At 41.8% G+C, this 13,935-nt stretch overlaps 1 protein-coding gene across 4 annotated transcripts in view; it reads left to right on the top strand.

Annotated features, from left to right (window-relative positions):
- The window catches only part of Prkcq (protein kinase C theta), a 135,089-nt gene that overhangs the window by 14,375 nt on the left and 106,779 nt on the right, over positions 1-13,935 (top strand). Inside the window, exon 1 of one of the 4 annotated variants that reach the window (XM_075970337.1) lies at positions 10,616-10,727. The exons of the other annotated variants lie outside the window; for them this stretch is intronic. Within the exon in view, the coding sequence (XP_075826452.1) occupies positions 10,677-10,727 (51 nt within the window). The 5' untranslated portion in view covers positions 10,616-10,676. Of the gene's footprint in view, positions 1-10,615; positions 10,728-13,935 lie in introns of those variants that run through there. 4 annotated transcript variants of the gene reach the window in all.

Here is a 13,935-nt window from a genome sequence, read left to right as displayed (position 1 = left end):
AAGAATGAAGTTCAGAGTGATATAAGTTGGCTGTGAACTCATGTTATCACTCTGGAATTGTCCCGCATGCAGTTTATTGTTTCTTTGACAAATATTTACTTGACCCTGAGTCTTGCTTTGGATATCAATCTCTGTGGGACAAATTTCCCAAGCTCAGTGGCTAAAAGCATCTCTAATTTACTTGCTTGTGGTTTTACAGGTCAAGAATTCGGGGGTGGTTCTGGCATAGTGACGTAATAACTCGTCCTAATCCTGGGGGTAGCCTGATCTGACCACATGGTCCCATAGTGGGCACAACTAGGAGGGTAAGACCACACAGCTCCCCATCTCCATTCTTGCCAAGTGCCTACCTTAGGCTTCTTTCTACAGCAATTGGATACTAAAAATGAGGGTTATACACACCCAAAATCAAAGGCTCAGATTTGTAAGGTCCAAGCTAGGAAGTTACCCAGTATCATTTCTACAGATGTCCATTGGCCGAAACAGATCACAAAGCAGGCAGGATGTGGGAGTAGGAAGTGTGGAGTGGCATCACAGATCAGCCCTGAGATGGGGCAGGCTGAGACAGCTTTTTTTGTAGTACCATCAGACACAAACATGAGGCGGTTAGCACACCATCTCCTAGAGAGGACCTCTTGTATCTTCTGGTTTGAACCTTTGGTTTCACCCATTATATCGTTCACAACAGGCTTCTGCTAAAACAAAGCCATTCAAGATGGGCTTGCTGTGCAAGTACAAGGACCTGAGTTTGTTTTCCAGAACCCATGTGAAAATCTGGCTGTGGTGAATCAAGGTCTTTCCTGGGCCAGACACAGGCATGTTCCACGGCCTTCCATGTATTGTATTCCCAGGATACTCCCTGCGTTGATATAGCTCCATAATGAATTTTAAACCTAGAATTTACCTTCCTCCATTGGGCCGTTTGCTAACCCTTGAGATTTTTGCCGCCTCTGACACTTCACACAGGTCATGTTCCTTCTCTGTGTGCCATGGTATCTTGTACACATGGGTATCTGAGCGGACATAGCAGTCCTTAGCTCCGTCCCCACTGGGTGGGAGAGCAGGATCTCTAGGTATCCCCAGTATAGACCTCCTTTAACAAAGAGCCCTACATAGATACAACAAGAGGTCAGGAAACTTGTACAGTCAAGTTATTGCAGGCACGTGACCAAGCAGCGGAGTAACTGGGAGAGAGACCAGAAAAGCCTAAACAGGAAGAAGGTGGTTGTGCTAAAGAGAGCTGGGGTTGGAGAGGGCTCACAGTAGTAGATAGAACCAAAGAACTGAGATGGAAGTGACGAGAGCGATGAAGAGGATGATACAGAGCAATGAAGGACACAAAACAAGGACAGTAGAACAGAATGTGTGATTCAACAGGAGAGATGCCAATCATGGTAAAGGTTAAGAAAGAACTAATGGAAAGCTAGCAATGGAAAGAGGTGACTTAGCATCAATACCCATGGGAATAAAGCAAGAAGCACCCAGGAGAGCACCCTAACTTGGAACCAAAAGGTAGAACACTCCACAAACCAAGCTGTCAATGTATTCCACTTGACCAAATATCGTCACTGGGCCAAACTGCCTGAATAACTTTAAAGTGAACTGCGCACTTGCACACCAGCGACTACACACTTGGATCCTACACTCTAGTTGACATGTCGTATTATTGGGGAACTGAGAAGAGGCGATGTGGCAGTAAAGAGTCAACCATGAAAGATCTACCTGGAAAGAACTCTTAGTCTTATTTGGGGGATGGGGGAACAGACTATAAAGAAAGCAATCTAATTTGACACGAGAAAAAGAGTTTCTACTAAATACCTCAAAAACGGAGGGTTGCCCATTTGACTCTGAATCGGAACTGGTATAACTCGCAGGTAACCAGCTTTTCCTGCCCACCAGGTTCTGCTGTTATCTCTTCACAGCTGTTGACTCATCTAGCCCTGGTAACCACTTTTGAGGTGGGTCCTATTGTATCCTGAGTTTACAGGCAGGGAAAGGGATTAAATAGCTTGCTCGAAGTCATGAGCTGGAAGTTGGACCCAGGTGGTCTGATGTTGTAATCTATATTTTTTTGTTCTTGCAGTTATTACTGGTATATAGTAATTATACAGAATACTAGTTTCATTGTGATGTCATACACGCACATTTTATTCTCTCCCTTTTCTCCTCCACTTCACTGATTCCCTCCCTCTTCACAATAGTTTCTGTTTTGCTTTTACCTCTCCTTTTTTTTCTCTCCTCTCTAAATTTTACACTAGAGAAAAAAATCAAGAGAGAAAATATGAAATGCTTGTCTTTCTAAGTCTGGCTTATTTTGCTTAATATAATTTCTAGCTCCATACTTTTTCTTTAAAATCCATGAGTTTTTCTTGTTATTATTATTGTCATTGAAACAGATTTAAAACTTGAAATCCTCCTGCCTCATCCTCCCAGGTACTAGAATTTATTTCTGCTCACTCGTGTGTGTGTGTGTGTGTGTGTGTGTGTGTGTGTGTGTGTGTGTGAGAGAGAGAGAGAGAGAGAGAGAGAGAGATGCAGAGAGAGAGTAAGAAAGAGAGAGAGAAAGAGAGAGAGAGACACAGAGAGAGTGTGTGAGAAAGGGAGAGAGAGAGATGCAGAGAGAGAAAGAAGAGAGAGACTTTGTGAGTGAATGCCACAGCTGTATGTGTTCCCATGGAAACCCCCAGAGGCATTAATTATATCCTGAAAGAGCAGTAGACCAGGCTTCATTTCCAGCACCCATATCAAGTGGCTGACAGCCACCTGGAGCTCTGCCTCTCAAAGATTTGACTATCTCCTCTGGCCTCCATAAGCACCCTTACACACACACACATGCACGCACACACTCACACACTCATAAATACACATAAATCATCATAAATGAAACAGTAAACTATTTTCGAAGCAGTGGCTTTGAGCAGCTAAGGGTGCTCCTCTTCTCTGCTTCCTTAATGGCCGAGATCTGCTTCAGTCCCGACCTTCGTGCCCTACATAGCTTCCTTTCCAGTACAGCCAGAAACCTGATTCAGTTCTCTGTATACTTCGTTCCTTCCAACTGTATTCCAAACTTCTGATTTTGCACATAAAGATTCTCTAAGTCAATCTCTAAATAAAATGAACTATATTCTAGAATCTTTTTCCATTCTTCTGGACTTACTCATCCCGTTCTCAAACTCTCGCCAGGCTCTCACTGAACTTTCCCTTCCTCCTTCCCCTTTCATTCACTCTTACGTATTTTGAGTACAATACTTTAAAAATGCCCTGAACAAATTTTAAATGCTGCATTCTGTCTAGGGGTATGTGACTGGGCAGGTGTTGATCGTGTGTTTAATATCTAGTGCCACACGCAAGCGTGCAAAGACAATTCTCATTCTCCCCCCCCTTTATGCACACACACTGACACACACAGAAGGAGTGTGATACTGATTACTGTGCCTTGCAGAGAACTATTAATGTTTTAGTTAAAATAATTGAAAATGCAGCCTGATTAACATTCTTGAGCAATAGCCATGAAGTTTGAACTTTATGAAAATATTTTGGGAATTTGAAAAAATAATGTACTATGGGACATCTTAGAATTATTTTAGCTCATGCTAAGAACGCTTTTTAATTTGCCTTTGAGTCAGGAGATTTTCATATGTACATAAATCAGTGAATTTGTGTCAGCTTTTGATGCTGCCTGTGATTGTTGCTTCTGATTTAACAGATTCCTGAAGCACATGGATTCAAAACACTAAAAAAGACACCCTTGTTCGAAGAAGTATTTCTTTTGTCTTTAACTTCAAAAGTATCTTTTAGAGATTAGAGATGCGGCGTAGTTGGTGGCGTGCTGGCCTAGCATTCATAAAGCCTCAGGTTCAGTCCTCAGCACCCATATGATGGCTCACAACCATGGCCGTATTCCGTGGATCTCATGCCATGGGATCTGACCCCCTCTTCTTGCCTCTACAGGCAGCACCTGTGCAAGTGGTGCTCAGACAAACACTCGGGCGACATACCATAAACATGATAGACGGACAGGCAGACAGGTAGACAGACAGATATTTTAAAACATCATTTAAAAAAAATCTTTTCTCTAATGGAGGGTCACAGAGTATATGAACAACACTCCAGGGCAGGCCTCAATGCCCAGTAATCATTGACAAAATAAACTCGATAACATTTTTGTGAATTTTTTGTTTTATTTACTTTGTTTTAGCATTTTTTAATCTTATTTGTCTTTTGTCTGGTTTTTTTTTGATTCTCATTTTTGTCGTTTTATGGGGGGCTGTTTCTTGCTGATTTTTGTTTCTTGTTTTGTTAGGGGAACGGGGAGAGAATATAAAGCTGGATAGTTAAGGAGGTGGGAAAGATCTGGGGGGAGTTGAGAGGGAGAGAACAAGAATAAAAGATATTGTATGAAAAAATTTTAGTTAAACCATATTGAAAGTGATTAATTAATTAAAAACAAATGTATTGCCAAAAACAAAATCTAAATGATGTTATGTTTTGTTTTTGATTGGTTATAAAACATAATCAGAATTGCAATGGAGTATTTACATTTGAGAAAATGAGCAAGTTTCAGAAGCCAAACAATTAGCTGAATGTAACTGTTAGCCATGGGCCAGAGAAGTACCTGTTTGGTAGAGTGTTTTAGGAGCATGTACAAAGGCCTAGTATCAGTCACCAGCAATGCTCTGAGCATGGTAACACACACCTGTAGTTGGTAGACAGAACAAAGAGGCTCAGAAGTTCAAGGTCATTTTTGGTTATGCCAGGAGTTCAGGCAAGCCTGGGCTATATAAGACTTTGTCTCAAAAGTAAGTATATATGTAGGTACATAGATAGATAGATAGATAGATAGATAGATAGATAGATAGATAGATAGATGATAGATAGATAGATAGATAGATAGATAGATAGATAGATAGATAGATAGATATGCAAAAATATTAGTCCTGGAAATGAATTAGAATAAACAACTGCCTAAGTAGAGAACGTTTATGGCCCTCTTTCCAGAGAGCAGAGACCAGGTATCTGGCAGTCACTAAGGCTCCCCGCCCCCCTTTTAGCTTTATCATTATGTTATATTCAGGCTCACCACTGCTAGCATGTTCTGTTTTGGTGTATGTGGGGAGGCATATATACTCTCCTCCGACGTATGTGGTCCTATGTATCTGCACACCTGTGAGGGTGCAAGCCCATGCAGAAGCCAGAGGAGCACACTAGGTACCCTGCTCTATTATCTCTGCCTTATTGCCCTAGACAGCGTCTCTCACTGAACCTGGAGCTACCTGGCCTACTGATCCTCCAGGCTCTGACCCCCCCACAGTGCTGGAGTTATGGACCAAGTGCGTGGTCCAAGCCAGTGGGTGCTGGGAATCAGGGAACTTAAGTCTTCGTGCTTGCACTTCCCTTCCCCTAATGAGCCATCTCCCCAGGTCCCAACCAGTGCTTTTAGATGATGTTTATATTCAATCATAGATGATAAAAGGAAACTATTGTTTACAAAAGTATAAAATAAGTATAAATGAACTAACCTATTGGGGAGAAAACCTTTAGAACATTGCTCCCAATAAAATATTTTGGATAATTTTCACCCATACTTTTCCAATGCCTGAAATTTTGCCAATTTAGGATTTTGAAGGCCGTGGGTCTTCTTAAAAATTCAATGCTGCTGACATTTCTTCTGCACCTTAGACTGGTTTAGCCAATCAGGGAAAAGTGGGAATTTTTTTCATTTAAATTTTATATCTGTCTAACGAGTTAAATACGTGTTGATCAGGCACCTAAGCACACTGGGCATCATTTGGATACCAAAGATACAGGGATAAAAAGAGAAAATGCTAGCCCTCAGGGAACCCACTTTCTTTCAGGAAAGGAAGACTAATGAAGTGAACACCAGCTCAGTGAGAGAAAGCTGAGTAATGGCCAGCGCCAGAAAATGCAGACAGAGGGTGGAGAGCTCAGGGGAATTTTTGCAACCTGGTCTGTTTTTAGATTGCTAAAATCTAATGTATGACTCAGAAAAAAAAACTCTCATGCATGTTCATTGCCACAAATCATGGTTAAGAAAAAAACAAAACAAAACAAAAGAAAAAAACAAGAAGGTGCCCATGAATCATTAGGTGATACAGAAACAACATGCCTTCCGTCTGCCGGACCCACACATCTTCGGATGGACGCGAGTCTTCTGTCCTCCAGGGGGGTTAGAGCCTCAGGTGGCTCTCTTTTTCTACCTCCATTCTTTTGTTACTGCGCAGGGTCCGACTGTTAGTAGTGGGCAGCAAATGCTGGCTCCTAGGTGAATATTGTCATATCTAACATGACAGCTGTAGTCCTCATGCGTAAGGTTTATCTCTCCCTTTCATTTTCAATCCCTAATCTTTCATTGCCTATGGCTGATTTTTTTTTTGCAACTAAAAAAAATGAGCAGAAGAAACCCCAAAATGGTTTAATTAATTCCCACTCATGAAGCTCAGACCAAAAAGCTTTCACTTCCTGCTCTCCTCCGACCTTCTGCCTGTGTCACCTCTGGGGGTGTTTCACCCCGCTTTGTGGCTATGATCATCCAAGCATACTCCTGTCTCCAAACACTACCTGGGAAGGGAACCACCCTCATTCACTTCTGGCCTCTTCTCTTAAACCCTAAAGAGAGAATCCATCTCTGAGAAATTCCTCAAGTCTTCACATGCAAAGATAAAGGCCGCAGGATATAGAATTAGGCTCTACTGTGTCACCTTAAGAAGTATTGTTTTTCTTCCTGTATCAAGGTGAGAATTCTCCCATAGATACAAGTTGGGGCATTCTTCCGATCAGCAATGTTTACCTCCAGCGGCTTGAAGCAAATCAGTTTCTCAGATCTTCGCACTGCCCCATAGCAAAGTTTACTGCTACACCATAGCTGTCCTTATTTACCCTGTATCTTCTATCTCAGCTCTCTGGTTGTATTTTATCTAAGTCATCTTCACTCTAGTTGAGCTAAGGCTGTGTGGTTTTGCAAATTAAATCCGTTGTGGGTTTCTGCATATGTCCTCCTCCTCCCTGTGTTTACTAAGCTTTTTTATCTTAAAAACATGGTATCATGGTACGTCTGTTTTCATCTTGACAGTTGTGCGAGGAAAGATTTGTTTGGCTCAGGGTTCTTTTAAACCAATTTGAGGCTGCTTAGAAGGACATGCTCTTAAGAATCAGAAATAAACACTCTGGTGAAAGTGTACCTTTAGTAACAATCGAGTCCCCTTTAAAGTTTAAGTATGTGTGGAAGAGATCATGTAGTCTGTGAGTCTAGACTTTATATTTTGGTCAAAGAAGATCTGTTTCTTTTTCTAAACAAGGAACTAATTGTTAACTTTATTTTCAAATTTTAGACTTTTACCTTCTTAAACTTTGTGTGGATGTGTATGTGTGTGTAAACGATCTGTGTGAGAGTGTAGGTACATGCGTGCCACAGCGCTCCTGTACAAGTCAAAGGTCAACTTCATGCCTTTGCCCTTTGTTCTGAGACAAAGTCTGACAAGGCCTTTCTTAATGTTGTACTGCACAGTCAAGGCCAGATGGCTTATTCTCCTGTCTCTATGTCCTGTCCCTACCTCCTGTCTCTACCTCCTGTCCCCACGTCCTGTCTCCATCTCCTGTACCACCTCCTGTCTCCACCACCTGTCTCCTTCTCCTGTCCCCACCTCCTGTCTCCACCTCCTGCCTCCATCTCCCATCTCCATCTCCTGTCTCATCTCACCTTAAAGAGCTCGGGGATTGCAGCTGTGCAACTGCATAGGGTTTTTCACATGGGTGTCAGGGATCCAAACGCATCAGGCTTGTGTGGCAGGTGCTTTTACCCACTGAGCCATCTCTCTAGCCCAAAAAAAGAAAAATTTAAGGACTACAAGTCACATAGCCAATGTAGAAACGAAACAGGTCACATGAAAAGGCAGTTTGCTTAAGGGCTATCCCTATGATGTAGGGAAAATATATTCTCAAGCTCACAGATTGAAACCAGTAATTGTTGAATGCAACAGAAGTAGCAAGATAAAAATGTTTGAAATTTGTAACATAACTACATGTGAGAGATGGGGACAAAGTGGGATTCATAGATGGTTCTAATAGTTCTAGCTTGAAAGACTTAGTAGACAACAATTCTATTGTTCAAGTCAAGAGATAGAAGAGAGACATGGGTATCCAAGGAAAAACTAGAAATCCTATTTGGTTTGGCTATGCTTGTGAGATTGTTGAGCCACTTGAACAAGTCTGATGATCCATCATTGAAATTTTGAGAATGAAAGAAATTAGAGTGGAGTAAATTAAGAGGCCAGATGTGTCCCATAATACTTCCTTGAGGAGACGGACTAACTACAAACAGAAGCAAGAGTTGGTTGCAAAGCCAGCAGATGAGTCAGCCAGCACTGGCAAGTGTGATTGACACCGGAGGAAAGAAACAAGGAAAAGACAGCACATTTGCCGTTAGCAGTTGGTCCTTTCAGAGAGCAAGTGTGGGCAGGGTGACCCAACTGGCAGAGGGTGGAGGAGTGACTGAGAGATAAAGAGATGGCCTGGGAAGCTTACCGGGAAAGGAAAGGGGTAGGCCACCCTGTGGCAGAAATGATGTCAGAAGTTAGGTGTTTGAAAGTGGAAAACTTGCATTGTGCTTGTCATTGGGAGTAGAGGAGACTGAGGTCACAAGAATGACAAGGGACCCAGTGAAAAAATGACATTGGGTACCCCAGGGCAGGGAGTCCGTGTGTGGAATGCTCCTCAGTGACAAGGTAGGTAGAGAGAAATGAAGAAGAGAGTAGGAAACTGAGCAAATGTGTGTCTTGTGGCTTTCGTTTTCTCTTCAAAATAGACACGCTGATCTACCTAGGGTGGAGAAGGAAGAGTGATGGCTTTGGAAACTAAAAGAAAAACAACGGTGAAACAATCCAAAAGGAAACAGACCAAGATAGGATTTAAAAGCAGAAAAGCTTACAGGCAAATCCCGTTTAAAAAAAATCAGATTCATAGATTATATATTTGCTTTTGTAATTTTGGTAGAAAGAGATAAAACATTTGTTCCTTAACTTTCTGTTGGTTTTTGTTTGTTTCAGGCAGGCTGGTCCTGAACTTTCTAAGTAGTCAAGGCTGTTCTTGAACTCTTGATCCTTCTGCCTCTACCTCCTGAGTGCTGGAATTACAGGCATGTGCCACCACCCCAAGCTCACTTAACTATTTTTAAGTGTACAGTTCAATAGCATTTGCTATATTCAAGATTTTCACCCTGCTTCACTGCCAACTGTTTTCATAATTGTCTCATCGCCCAAATGGAAGCTTTGCACCCTTAGCTATTAGCTCCCCTTCTCCATGCGCTCTGCCTCTGACGGTTCCACTCTGCATTGTCTTCCTGGGAATATGCGTGTTACAGATAGCTGATATTGCTTTGCTTTTGAACTATGATTCATAAAAGAAGAAAATAGAAGTGATAGAAGGCTCATCATTTTTACAGAACTGTCCTTTGACTGAAGACTCCATTTGTAATTTTAATTAATTCTTTGAGAATTTCACACACGTATATAATGGAATATGATCATACCCACCCATTCCTTGGAACTTTCCCAAATCCCCCTCTCATTTTCTTGCCCCCTTCCTTCTTTCTTTTCTTCCTTTTAAATAACAGTCTACTACATTTAACTAGGGCTGCCCATATATACATGGGTGTTGGGGCCATGCACATACCAGTGGCCACAGCCCAAAGAAGAATGATTCTCCTCCCCCAGCAGCCCCTCAGTTAGAGGTGGAGCCTTGTAAGCTCCTCCCTCTTCATGCTTTCTGGCAGTGACAAGGCTGTTGCAATCACGAACCCACAGCGGTTGTGGTTACGTGCACAAAGTAATGACACTCTCTTCACTTCCTCTGCCATGCAGTGTAGATTAGAACTTACTTCTATAATTGTGCATCAAGGAATTTGAACATGCAGTGTATCCAGAATAGCAGCATCCTTTGGCCCCTCTGATTACTTTACATGCACTGAGTCTTTCATTTTTCATCTATGTGCCCACAACAGTGAATACCTTTCCCCCATCCCAACGATAACACAGATTATACACTGGTGAATCTTTCCTATTCAGCAGTCTATTTCAGAAAACCATTTGATTCATTTGAGTATGTGTTACTAACACAGAAGTTCCTTTTAAAAAAAACAGCTGTTTATGCATCATCTAGAAAAATGAGCCATTATGCAAACAAGCACCCTCTGCTCTTTGTCATATGTGGGTGATGGGAACAGAACTCTAAAAGGGGTATCAGCTATATTTAATGGAAATGTTTTCCTGCTCTGTGAAAGCAGGTTATAATAAGAAACTTCAGTGGAGGAAATGTCTGGTGTTTTGGTCATCTGTGTAGAATCACGTTTTCATTTGTGTGTGTGTAGAGCCTGAACAAGAGATAGGGAAATTCCTGAATTTGGAACGAATGACAAGGCCTCTTCTTGTGGGCCTGCACTATAGACAGGCCTTTACATTGATAGCTGCAGATACAACTGCTGGCAACCACAGTGTCAGCTAGACACCAGAACTCACCACTATCCTCTAAATATTGCTGATCCAACCTACCAAAAAGAGGAACTACTTTTCTAACTTCTCACTTCCCCAAACTTAGCTGCCCTAATCCAATGCTAGTCAAAAACAGTTATGAGATTATCTTGATTTCATTCATGGAAATGGGGAATGCCTGCCGTCTGTGGGTGGCATTATATCCTGGATGGGATCCTGAACTGTGTAAGTAGAGAAGAAATGAGCAGAAATATGCATTTATTGCCCATTTCCCCTTCCTCCTCCCTGCTCCTTCTTCACTTACGTGTGTATGTGTGTGTGCATGTGTCTAAGTATCATGGTCCTCTGTAGAGATCAGAGTAGAACTTGTAAGAGTTGGTTCTCATCATGTGTTGTTCCAGAGACCATATTCAAGTAGTCAGGTTTGGTAGTTGGGGTCTTTACCTTCTGAGCCATCTCTTTGGCTTCTGTTGTCTGCTCATTGACTTTGAATATCATGTCACCAGCTGCCCGAGTCCCTGCTGCCTTGAACTCTTCTCCCTTAAGTTCTAGACAGAGCACAGAAACCCATATAAAACCAGAAATTTAGAAGATTTGCAAAGGGTCTAGTGATATAGGTTACTTGCTTAACATGGCCAGAGCCCTTGGTTCAGTCCTTAGTACTGCCAGAGAGGGGGGAGGCAGAGGGAGAGGGAGGGAGAGAAAAAGAGAGAGAGAGAACATCAAACAAATTGTTAAAATAAGAACACTTTTTTCAACAATATTTTTGCTTTAGAAATACGATGTTGTATCGTGAAACACATTATTTATATTGACATCACATAGTTGATTTATATTATATTTCATTGAGAAATAAATAGTGTAATTTTTGTTATATTTTCTAGTATGAAAAATATCCCAATGCACGTAATTGAGCTCTCCTTATAGAGTGAGCTGGAATGTAGCTCAGCTGGTAGAATGTGTGCCCAGTATACAAGCAGGGCTGGGTTCAATCCCCAGTGTCTCATAGACTGGGGGGGTGTGCACAGCTATAATTCCACTACCTGGGAAGTAGGAGCGCCCAAAATCATCTCTGACTGCATAGACAGTTCAAGGCCAGCCTGGGCTACATGAAACCCTGCCTCCAAAGAAAGGGAGGGAGGAAGGATGGGAGGAAGAAATGTTAAGACAAAATGTGAGGATGACCTTCTGCAGAGCAGAGATGAGCGAGAGGAGACGCGTGTGCTAGAGCATCCCTGGCGCACAGTGGGTAGAGATGCAGAGGAGTGCGGACGGCCCCTTGGTTTGATTTCAAAGCTCGGAAAATGTGCTGTATGTGGAATACATATTTTAAGGATCACACAATATATATCATGTCTAAAGCATGGAAGGTAATGAACTCCAAATTTAGCCTAGTAATTAATGTTCATAGAGAATAGTTGAGGATACAAACTCAAAGACATTAGAAGCATCAAATGTTTCAATTATGTTTTCTTTTTGAGTTGTAATTAAAGGCATAATTGTTCATGAAGATTTTTTAATGGTTTTTATAAACTGATTGGATTTATCTGTCGTATAATGTAAAACTAATACCTGTATATAACTCAAAAGCGGAAATGCAAGCTGATTTTAAAAAGTGGGCAAAAGTCTTGAATAAATATTTCTTCAGAGAAGATGTGTAAATAGCCAACAAACACATGAAAAGATTCTCAGCTTCACTGATCATTAGAAACATGCGAATTGCAACCACCATGATCACACCCATTACCATGACTATTAGAAACACAGTAGAAAGTAAGAAATGGAGACCTGGTGGTTGTGTGCCTCGTTTTCAGGAATGTAAAATACTATAGCTGGTATGCAAAGCTGTTAGGTGGTTCCTCAAAACATTCAAAACAGAATCCTGGAATCTAGCTCAGAGGCAGGGTACTTTCCCAGCATGCATGAGGTTCAATCCCATGCAATCAGCACCACACACACAAAAAGGAAAAATCGAATAAAACCCCAGCCCTTCTAATCAGAACATACGCAGAGGAATCCAAAGCCCGGAGAGATACTTGTGTATCCATGCTCATCATCGGCTTTATTTGCAGCAGCCAAGAGGTGGAGACAGTCGCAAAGTCCTTAGCAGATGAGTGGCTCAGTAAAACTAAGTACGCACACACAAGGGGCTATTACTGACTCTGGAAAAGGGAGGAATACTTCTCATGCTCCAGCAGAAAACCTTGAGACCCTTATGTTTTGTTAGTTAAACTCCCAGGTGTGGTGGGTTCTGCCAGAAAGCCCAATGGTTGGACCCTGAGGAAGGGGAGTTGTGAGCATCACACATGAAATTGTAAATGTCATTGGAACACAAAGTAGAATATTAGTTGTCAGGCCTGGGAAAGCAGTTGAGGTTTCCTAGGTGCAGTTTTCAAATTTTCCAGATGAAAAAGTTTGGAAATAGGTCTATGATAATAAGGATGCATATACTACTACTTCACTGCAAAATGCAAATGATCTTGATAGTGAATTGTGTTATGTGGAGTTTCCCCACAATTAAAAGGGAATTTGTATTAACTATAACAAGATTTTGTGTGACCTAGAGATTTCCAGATTCCCTTCAGTTACATAACTACCATAAAAATAAGTTAGTTATCTAATTAAATATCTTGCCCAGATTCTACCCATTAGTCCAGTCCTTGATGTGATTTTATACTAAGCACTCCATTCTTATAGAATATTCCCCACTTTTTCTTCACCCGCATAAATCCTGCTGCAGCGAACACTGCTGAGGGGCTATGGAGATGCCTTGGAGGATAAAGGGCTTGCCACGGAAGCATGAGGGCTAAGGTTTGGATCCCCGGCACCCACATAAAAGCTGAGGCCTCCTTGTGACCCCAGAACTTTTAGGTGGTGGAGACAGATTTCTTCTGTGAGCCAGCTGGCTAGCTTAACGAAATGAATCAAATCAAAAGGGAGAACTCCAGATTGAGGGAGAGACCCTGCTTCAATAATAAAGTGGGAAGTGAAAGTGACTGAGCAAGGCACTTAAGGTCAACCTTCGGATCCACATGCACATGTGCACACATGCATGCACAAGAGCACACTCCTGACCCTAGGTACACATGGGAATGTATACTGCAGACATGTACACATGCAATGAAAGCTATTCATAAATGCCATTCTAGGAGTCTCACTAACATACTGCTTTCTTTTTGGTAGTCAGGAGCCCGCTTAGGCATGTTGGATTGCTCTTACCTTGTAAACCTTGGACACTGTATAGAACTGGATTGCATTACTTGGATAGCCCCACTAGTGATTCTTCACGTCTATGGGACTGAACATTTGCTCAGCTTTTTGTGTGCATCGAACTTAGGCTTCTGAGACGAGGGCTTTACTAGCTGAGCCACACCATGTTAAAGTTTAACATGTGTAAGTGTGTGAATTGGTTCCCTAAAGACACTGACCTTGC

This window comes from Microtus pennsylvanicus, chromosome 4 (assembly GCF_037038515.1).
Source record: "Microtus pennsylvanicus isolate mMicPen1 chromosome 4, mMicPen1.hap1, whole genome shotgun sequence".
Classification (NCBI taxonomy): Eukaryota; Metazoa; Chordata; class Mammalia; order Rodentia; family Cricetidae; genus Microtus; species Microtus pennsylvanicus.
The sequence above is the reverse complement of the archived record's forward strand: the minus strand, read 5'-3'. Positions and strand labels throughout refer to the sequence as shown.